The following is a 10,696-nucleotide window of genomic DNA, read 5'->3' on the forward strand; positions in this document are numbered from 1 at the left end:
TAATAAGGCTTGCTTAAAATCGTAAATTGGTCACTTGTCAATTTAAAGAATCATAATGCAAGTAATATCAAAAAGTAAAAAAAATAATATATATATATATATATAGGCCTATATATATATATATTTGTACCTTATATTACTCTATCATTTATATGTATTATAGATTTACACCAAGTGTTGATCTTAATAGAAAAAGGGCTTAAACACGATATATTTCGTTATTTTGATTTATTCAGCATCAAACATAAAACACTTATCATGAAAAAAAAACAGCAAGAAAGCTTTGGCATAACACAATCTTTTACAAACTTTGTACAAAACTAAATTCTTTTATTTTAAAAAGTACTTTATAAACATTAAGTGTTATGCTGTTGAATTGACAACAGCATATTCATTAACAACATCCAAATATTGGAATCAGCTAATAAACATAGCTACGCCTTGACCAACAGGTCAACAAAGTCCCTTAGAACGAAACTGAACATATTTTCTTCATCGTGAAAAACTGTTTTAAAAGTTCGAATGGGATGAGCAAGTCTACCAAGGTCTCCACACCGGTTCATTGCTTTCTGCTCCGGCACTAACACCAACGGGACTGACGGACTGTGAAACGCCCGCGAAGGAGGTCATTCCCTGGATAGGAGATGCCACCGTGGGAGCCGAGCTGGCCTGGAGGGGACTGGCGTTGACTGTCATTGGGACACCTGCGTTTGCGTACAAGGGAATGACCGGGTTTGTAGCAGAAGCGAAAGCTGGGTTGGGGATAAGAAAAGCAAACTGTCCGTCGGTGGCTGGCACCAGCTGGAATCCTCCAAAGACTTTGGGTGAGACCGCTTCCGATGGACTGAGTTTAGGGCCCATTGAGGCGCTGTTGATGGGCAAAGTTGAAGGAAGCTGCACGTGAAGAGGCTGAGCCAGATGCGCCTGTTGAGCTGGGGCGGGCTGAGGGTAGTTCATGGCCATCATCTGTCCCAAACAACCGGACAGGTGGTTGAGAAGTCGCGACCTAACCTCCGTGTTCATCCCTTCGCAGGTAGAGAGAAATCGAGTCACCTCGTTCATGCACTCGTTGAATCCCGCGCGATACTTGCTGAGGACGTTTGTGTCAGCTGACAGAGCTGCTGCAAAGCAAAGGTAACGTTCATTAATACTGAGCATTTAGGAAATTAAATAACGTTTTTAAATTATATGTCTAAAGTTATGCATTTTAATAGCTACATCTGACTTATAACTTACCAGTCATCTGAACACGCTGCAAATTGCGCAGGTGTTTGACAGTCATCTCAAGAATATCAGCTTTCTCCAATTTAGAGTGTCTGGAGCTCTGTGAATGAGAAGCACCGGTTAATCATTTTGTTAAAAAAAAAAAAGATTATTAGATTATTGACACATTAAAAGAATAGACAGATTCGTAGCTACAACTTACATCTTTTTTAAGAGCGTCAAGAATCAGGGTCTTCAGCTGGCCAAGGCTTTCGTTTATTCTCGCTCTGCGGCGTTTCTCCATGATTGGCTTCGAAGACTGCAGATGAAATGCAAAGATAATTAATTATTATAAAAAAGACGCTACTTAAATAAAAAGATGGAAATGACAACTGAAATTCATCTAAAAGTAGCCTACAAACGCAAAACGTGCCAAAATATTATATGACATTTACCTTTCTGTGCTCGCTGGCATTCTTTGGTTTGTCCGGAGTATGAGATCCACTGGCAGGGGCACCAGCAATCGGTGATGCGGTCTGCTTCTCCATATTATCGGCTGGCATGATCAAAACCAAAGCTGGGTCCGGTATAAGCCAAGAAAAGTGTTTATATTCCGTGTATGGATTTATAAAAAAAACAGAGACGGTCTGTTAGGATTAGATGCGGAGCGTAGCCAAGATCTCGGGATTGTCACGAGAGAGAGTGTGAGTCCCTCTTATCAGCTACGTTATATGACTTATAGTCTGCAGGCTGTCATATGAGGACACGAGCGTGTGTGGCGTAGCGCTTCAGAGGGCAAGTCGAATCTCCCACTGCCACACGCCAGCGGTATTTATAGATAGATCGCATGCTCCCAGTTCGTGTGAAACCCTCTCTGCATTCTTTCCCACACTCGCTTCAGCCAATAGGCGCGCGGACTCACCCATTGGGCGCGGGCAGACTGCTGATTGGACAACACCCCCGCGGGCTGTCAGTCACGCGCTGCTCAATCAGCCCTGGAGGGACAAACAACAAAGAGGCGAGTGCAGTCGAGTCGACCTGGCTGTGAAGTGATAAGGGGAATTGGGGGAATACTCTTTTGCATTTCTAGTACAACCCTCTTTCCTTAGCTGCATGCAAACCCTCTTTGACAGATTCACCGGAATATGTATTATATTGAAAGTTACATTTTCAAATGAAAATGGCAACTTGATCGTTTTATAAAGTATTGCTTTCATATGTAAAATGGATTTCGCCTATTATTATTATTATTATTATTATTATAACCTATAGCCCCCCTAAAAATGACATAGCGACCCACATTCTCTAGCTGTTTGCCACCAAGGTTGTGTGTTTTTTTATTTTTTTTTATAGGCTATAGCCAAGTCACGTATTTCTGCATTCACGCACTGCGCGACCAGCATTCCTGTGCACTCGCTGTCGGAATGGTTCAACTGACAAATAATGTAATTTTATCAACGTTGCAAAACTCTAATTTTATACTGGGGCAAAATAACGCATTTTTTTCTGGATGCGTTTTCCTCGAATTACTATCGTTTCACTAGCATTAACAGTAAGCAATTACATGCTTATTATTTTGCGAAATATCATCAAGATTATATTGAATTGCTCTGGATTTGGCATTGGACATACTTGCACACTGATTCTTGCAATCTTGCACTTTTTGTAGCCTACTATTTAGGGACTTGCATAATTCTTCTTCTTTAAATATTTAACTCTTATTGATGTTCCGTATATTGTTTTTGTTTTTTTTTGTTCTCTGTAAAACGCATTAGTGTAACATTGTGTAGGCCTATATGACAAATAAACGTTGACAGTATTAGCATTTTATATGTATCTGTTTAACTGCGCGTGAGAATACGTTCATATTATTTAAGAAATACGAGGAACCAGTCCTTTTAGAAAGAAAATAAAACCGAAAAAAACTTTGAGGATCTGGTTGCGCTTCAAAGAAGAAAACAGCTGTACAGGCACGCGAGGCGGTTCGAAGCAGCACGCAGGAAACCAATGGGAAGCCGACTGCTTTATGCAAATTAAGCGGAGTCTCGTCTTATTGGCTGGGTGAACATCTTATGCGTCAATCATTCCAGTAGTGCAGAGAGCGCGCGGGGGAGGTGTTGCTACATCTGTCCGCGTGCCAGCCAGTCTGCGCGCCCGCTCACTGCACTGCTGCGTCCTCTGAGCACGTGCCGTTGCTAAACTCGCAGGCTGCGGGGTTTAGAGAGCAAGTTTCGCGGCTGCTTTTTATTGCTGTTGAATTATGAACTCAAGTTTTTCTTTTGCCGGGCTGTTTTTAAACTTGTTGGAGTTTTGTTCATGTTTGTTGGTGCGTTGCAAGAGTATTAGGACAATGCAAAAAACAAACAGATTGAGAATTGTAACTATAAACAAATGTTTGCAGAAGCAATGCAATGAACGAAATACAAGAAAGACAAAATACATCCCTCACGTCTGCATATTTAAGTAAATTATTCTTATTATTGAGTTCTTTACTTTTATTAAAATGAAAAAGACAGTAAATTATAAAAGGAACTGGCCCAGATTAATTGCAACCACTTTAAACACAAACACTAAAATCTAAATTATTTAGTGTAATTAGTTGGTGAAAATATAATTTAGCAAGAGCAATGAATATTTTCCGATGGGATACTGAGTGGAAGAACTAAATTGTAGGTTTCGCGCGCCATCTATCGAAAGTTTTACTAGAACTTTAAACAGTCAAGTGCGATATCATATCTGACCACGAGGCGGAGCACAGAGGTAACAAACGCTATACCGCAACACAAATGACTAGAAATGACATCAAATGATTTGTAAGTAACAGACAACTGTGTTTTGAAATCTCATATTATTCACTTTGGAGGATCGATATATTGAGAAAGAGGAAACTTCCTATAGTAAACACAACATTGCAAGAGTTTTGCATCCAAAAACTTGTTTATAAAACAGCCTTTTTATCTGCAATATGACAGTGAGAGTTAATAGCACAGATTAATAATAATAATATCACCCCTTATATATACATTTTTTTAATTACACCAATTTAAATTTACATGAAACAGGACTACCAGTGTAACCAGTGCTACAAAAACTCCTCTAATTTAAGTCTGTCTTCTACTTATGTATCTAATAATGTAGAGAAATCCCATAGCAATGAGAATTTATTAAGTCTTGTTTGGCTGCTTGTTGACCATTGTTTAGGGACTCTTGTATGTCATTTGTTGCCGAGATTAGCTGGGGCATGCTGGAAGCCTGTTTGCCCAGGATCCTGAGGTCTCAGGGGCCAGCTGTGCGCTCACCCCTTCAAATTTGCCCTATTTGCTTTGGGATTGAGGTATATTATTTAGCCCTTAATCCTGCTTTTTGTATGTGTTATACCTCCATAATAGAGCTCAGAGAATTGTTTAGATGGCCAGGACACAAATTTTACAGACTCTTTGTCCAAACATTTCTTGCATATATAGAGTTAAAATCTAAAGACCACCAGTCAAAAGTTTTTGAATATGATTTTTAGTCTCTTCTGCTCACCAAGCCTGCATTTATTTGATACAAAGTACAGCAAAACAGTAACATTTTGAAATATTTTTGCAATGTAAAATAACTGTCTTCAATTTTAATATATTTTAAAATGTCATTTATTCCTGTGATTTCAAAGCTTAATTTTTAGCATCATTACTCCAATCACATGACCCTTCAGAAATCATTCTAATATCCTGATTTGCAGCTCAAAAACATTTATTAATATTATGTTGAAAACAGCTGAGTATAATTTTTCTGGCTTCTTGGATGAATAGAAGATTCAGGGCAGTACACCCCCCCCCCCCCCCCCCAAAAAAGAAGAATTAATTAAACTGACTCCAACTTTTGAATGGTATAGTGTAATATGTTACAAAAACTTTTTATTTCAGATAAATGCTGATCTTTGGATCTTTCTATTCATCAAAAAATCATAACAAATTTACTCAACAGTTTTAAATATTGATAATAATAATAATTATAATAATAATAATAATAATTATTATAATATAATGTTTCTTGAACAGCAACTTTGACTGGTAGTGTATGTGGACTAAAGACACTAAAATAAAAATAAAGTAATATTAAAAATACTGTTCTTGGAATTCAGATCACTGGATTAAATCCAAAATTGTGAGATGTGTTTTGACTTCAGAAACTTTTAGTCTGAAAAGGAAAGCGAGATGAAAAAGATCAAGGCATTGTGTGTTTTGTAATTAGACTTAACACTGACCAGCACACTGTTGTCCAAGATCAGAGCGTGCATTGTAGTTTCTTTGGACTGAAAAAAAGTTCATTTGTTGTTGGGTAATGAGTCTCAGTCCCTATCCAAATCTGTTCACAGAATGCCGAAAACAGTCAATTATGCCTGTATTAGCCACTGTTGTAGAGCCAATCCCTTTACATGCTCTATGATCACACTGCTCCTTGGCTCGATTCTGGTCTTGAGTTTTGCAGAGAGTCCTAAAAAACAGACTGGAAGACTTTATACATTTTTGATGCAAATAGTTGAATGATAGCCCCTGAATATTGACATGCATGTTATGATGAAAACAGTGTATTAGATTGTAAAGTCACGTGGCCGGCATCTAGCTTGAAGCATAAAAACAAATAAGCATTTGACTTGAGTATTTTTTTAATATCCTTTTTAAAACGTTTGACTTTAATTTAGTATTTTGCCTTTTTAAAAACTTTTATTATGAGCCACACAATATCTAAGAATTCAAAGTCACACTGACCGCAGTTTTTCCATGATGAATTCTTTCATAATCTGAGATGCTGTAAAATAAAGATGATGAGAGAATAACCGGAGGACCACTGAGACCTCTGAGAAGTATTTGAAATCGGTTTTACAATACATTCTGTTGACGAAACATCCTGAAACAATCCACATTTATAAATAAAATTGCTACATTTCTTCAAGTTCCTCTCATGGCTTCTTGTTTTGCTACTGTAAATTGTTCTTCTGGTGGAACTTTGTATCTCTCTTGGTAGCATTCAGATGCATGTCACGTAATAATAATAATAAATAAACATACAGGGCTTGTGCTAAACAATAATAGATCCTGTTTTCAGTACTGAACACCTCTCAACTTTGTGTTTATACAGTTATAGAATAAGATTCTGTTCACTTATTATTTGGTGCTATAGGTTCCAGAACATTTTCTGGGGTTCTTTAGTTGACCATATCCAAAATGAGAGAAAATATTGGCAAAAGATCTAAAGCGTTAGTCTTGGCAGGGAAGATATCTTAAACACACTGTTGCTAAGGATTTCTATAAACCAAACATTGTTGTATTAAAATGCTCTAATACATCTATGTGTCGGATAATATTGTCAGAGTCTTTCATCTTTATTACTGGGCCTGTGGGGAGTCTTGAGGTGGAATCCCACATTAATTAATTAAAATATTAAGATATTTCTTCCAGCGTGTTTGAGGGTGGCTGCATTTAGTCCTCAGGACTTCAAAGTAAAGTTTTAGCAGTGGTATGATATAAGGTGTAGCATTCAATTTCATTGCTCTTGTACCTGGAAAAAACTGACCAATTCAGTTTGCTTTGCCTTTCAAATGGATCGTTGTCATTTTACCATCTGCGGAACAGCATGTCTTTTACATTGTGTGGTATTCACTGAGACTCTTTGGTGCTGTTAGAGCAAGCAAGAGCATCCCCCATCCCCTAGCCTTTCTGACCAATTCATGGCTTTCTTCTCTTTTTTTAAGAGGCCGTTGATGAGGTTAGCCTAATCAGATTAAGTCAACTTATATTGGTCGGTTTAGTTTGTTTTCCCTCAGAGAGCCTGCTGATATCTCCAAATACTATTTCTTTGAGCACTTTACATCGTGGCATCCCCCAAAAATCTTTTGAGAGCAAGTTCCAATAGACTCTTTATAAACCTCAGTTCCAGACTGATATGGGTTACTTGGAATGGGTCACTTCACTACAATGCCGGGACCAAATGCGTAAAAGCTGTGCAGTGACACTTTTGATCATTCTTGCTGATGTTGATTTAAAAGGGTGGACCGAGACAGATTGTGGAAACACAAAACGGCAAATTGAATTCCGAGAATCACTGTAACCTCTAATTTAAATCTTAAATAAATGTTTGGAGGAGTTTACAGGGACTACAATGCTAATGCAATCTTCTTTCATTTTAAAACAATGATACAGCATAAGTGCCTTTATGATTGCTTGTAGCTCAGTTCGGCTACAATCAAGATGCTAATGTTCTATCAAAACAGCGAGCTGTTGATTATCAGCTCATTTAGGTTGATTAGAATTCTGAAATTGTTATAGAATTGCTGGCAGAAGAAACTAGTACACAAGAAATACTTTAAAAAGTCTTGTAGATTAACATGGTTGGTGGATAATATTTTGAGGTTTCCAAAATTCTAATATTTAAGTTTCTAATATTCTGTTCAAAGCTTTGGTGTCAGTAAGATTTAATCTAAAAAAATAAAATAAAATGTTAAGAAAAAATGCATTAAGTTGATCAACAGAAAGATTAAAGACTTTAAAAACATAGTAAAAAAAAAAAAAAAAAAAAAAAACCTAAATGTATTTAATACATTTCATTTGATTCTGTTCTATAAATGAAAGCTGTTCTTTTGGACTGAAAAAAAAATATTACTGTTTCCACAAAACAGTTATTTGTAATAGTAATAATATTTCACAATACTACTGTTTACTGTATTTTGTATCAAAAAATTAGCAGCCCTGCTGAGTAAAAAAACACACACTCAGACTCACACTCACTCACACACACACATACACATGCACTCTCACACAAACACAAATGCAAACAAAAAAACTAAACAAAAAGGCAGTGTGTATGAATAATACACACACACACATACAGAATGCAGAATATCATCTCACGTTATTTCAGGACATTTGCAATGAGCTCACGCTACAACAGTTATAAAAGTATTTAGGAACATGAAAGCCTAGGTGAGCCCTCTTGGATCTGTTCCTTCTGTTAAGAACTGATCTGAGATAAATACTGGTGTTACCCGGCACACCCATACTCTATAATTATTCACTTTAACAGGACTGTCATTTTGGTGCCATTAAACAAGCTCAAGAACAGTGTCTTTAGGAGAAGCTTATAATTACATCTCATATTAAGTTGATCTGGATGCATCTCACACCCGTAACAGTCCTGCTGTCTCCCACCGCTGTGTCCATTCAATCATACAGTATGAAAGCTAGGCAGATATCCAATTAAAAACAGATCTTACACCTGTAAGTTCTCTGATGTCCTCATCAGCAGCTCAACATCATTTGACTCCCTGCACTAATAACAGGCTTTAGAGACAATGAGCACAATGAGAAGAGGAGCCCTTTTCATGAGGTTTTAAGAAGCCTCCCGTCACATAAGGAGGCAAGCTCGTAGATCTTGAGGCCGGTCGCTTTAATTACTCTATGAGGAATCAGCTGTGATTTGGGTCCCGCACACTAAGCTGTGACAAACTTGCACACTTCTTTCACATCATGACAGATAAGGCCTTCCCTGTACAGACCCTCCCCATCCCAGCTGCAAATTCCTGGAAGACTTGGAGTGACGCAGATGAAACAATACATCAAAGAGGATGGAAAAACGTATACAAGATCTAATTATTTTCAAGGCAGGTTTGCAGTGTTGTGCATCTGCTTAAAATATCTCACAAGGGAGATGTTATGTTTACTGACTGAAGAAAAAGAAAGAAAAGAAAAAAGTAACAAGATAATAGAGTAGTATTTAAAGTTTTAGGTAAGCTTGGGTTTGTTAGATTTGGTTCTTTGTAAATTGAAAGCTAAATTGAGTCACTTTTCAAAGCTCTATAGCTGAAAGTTTGCTACTGTACATATATTATTTTTCTCAACACTAAACAACAACTTTTATTTATATGCTATTAAAATATATACTGTACTGATTCTTAAATGTTTCTTTTTTGGGGAATAGAAACGGCTCTTTAAAATATATTTATACAATTAGTTATTAGATAAATATACTGAATATTGCTCGGTTCTCTCATAGAAATTCTAAATAAAGCCATCAAGTACAAATGATTCATGTAAGCAAATAAGCAAGATTGTGCTGAATCTATTTTCCTTCTACACAAAACACACAAAAAAACAAGCAAGACAAATCATTGAAACGCTTTGGTTAATGCATTTGGAAGAGTTAAAAGCTTAAAATGGACCAGAAAAAATAGCATTTGTCACTGCTTTAATATTTTGAATGCTATCATCAATCCTCTGATTTTACTGAAATCTTGCATTGTAAACGTAAAACACAGAATTATTTAAATTCATCTGGTTTTCTCTTGTGCTAAAGCACACGCATTTCTCTGAAGGTTTCGGCATAAACTTTGGACACAGACAATGCACAGAATGCACAAAACCAATATTGTTCAAAGGGGCCGTTTCCAGGTTTTGGTCATTGATAACCATGCTAAAAGTGCCATTCATCTTTTTGTTCCATTCGGTTGGTTGGAGAAAATGGCCTGCATTCTGGTCCTTGAGTCCATAAAACGTCTCTCTTTGTCAGGAAGCAAAATCGATGCAAATTAATCTTTTATCTATTTCCCTGTGAATAATTAAACGTCTTTCTACTTTTGTCTGCGCCTACTTGCCAAAACAAAATCAAAAAGGTAGAGAATGTGGGCATTTATTAGCTGGCTGGAGGAGTGAGTTGACCCTTCTCTCCAGTCACAAAGAAGCTTTTATTGAGGCAGCACATTGTATGGAGTGAGTTTATTCCCTTTTGACTGACCAGCACTGCGGGACACCCACCACGTGTTATTGGTGCCTCAGCCAAACCGGGACTATTTACCCCCATGAAAGACAGGCTAAACAAACCACGAAATCCATGGCCATGACCCATTCTCATCTGGTGCTCTGTAGGACACCATGACAGACAAGATAGCAGAAGACACGAACTTATGAAGCCATAATTGAAGGTCTACGCATTCATGTTCTTCAGTGACAGTACCTTGGTTTGAAAGTTGGGTCTTACAGTGCCTTTCATCTTATTTTGGGCCAAACAGTGGTGGAGGAGATGGGCTGTTTCTTTCAAAACACCATGAACTCGTGGGATAAAATAAACTCCTGTAAGATCAGAGCAACAAAGGCTCTGCTGGATAGAAGAGACAAAGACTCCCATTAGTCGTTCCTCTCTCCTTTTGAGGGGCTTCAGCACAGAGATCACTGCTGTAGTGTTTACACTGGGAATACTGTAAAGCCTGAGGGGTGGGGGTGATGACAAGAAGACAATTCAACACTATTTTCATAAACACATCAACAATCAGCATTGGAGAACTTATAGATAGCACATGCATAAAATAAGCCTTTTTGCTGACAAATCGTCACTCCACGCCAATGGACACAGCCTTAGAGTCTGTATCCCAAACCTAAATGGACTCTCTGTCAACTACATTGACTCTCCCCCAGCTCAAGCCCCCTGCGAATGGGTGACCCCGCACCCCTCGGCCTCT

At 37.7% G+C, this 10,696-nt stretch overlaps 1 protein-coding gene across 1 annotated transcript; it reads right to left on the bottom strand.

The window, feature by feature from the left end:
• Positions 1–213: 213 nt before the first annotated feature.
• Positions 214–2,038, bottom strand: LOC132118177 (transcription factor HES-4-B-like). Its single transcript, XM_059527816.1, has 4 exons — positions 1,659–2,038; positions 1,427–1,522; positions 1,237–1,324; positions 214–1,121 (listed from the first exon to the last, which is right to left on the bottom strand). Exons 1-4 carry the CDS (start codon positions 1,764–1,766, stop codon positions 538–540), a joined length of 876 nt encoding a protein of 291 aa, XP_059383799.1. The 5' UTR covers positions 1,767–2,038; the 3' UTR covers positions 214–537.
• Between the last annotated feature and the right edge of the window lie 8,658 nt (positions 2,039–10,696).

Source organism: Carassius carassius, chromosome 37 (assembly GCF_963082965.1).
Source record: "Carassius carassius chromosome 37, fCarCar2.1, whole genome shotgun sequence".
Lineage (NCBI taxonomy): Eukaryota > Metazoa > Chordata > Actinopteri > Cypriniformes > Cyprinidae > Carassius > Carassius carassius.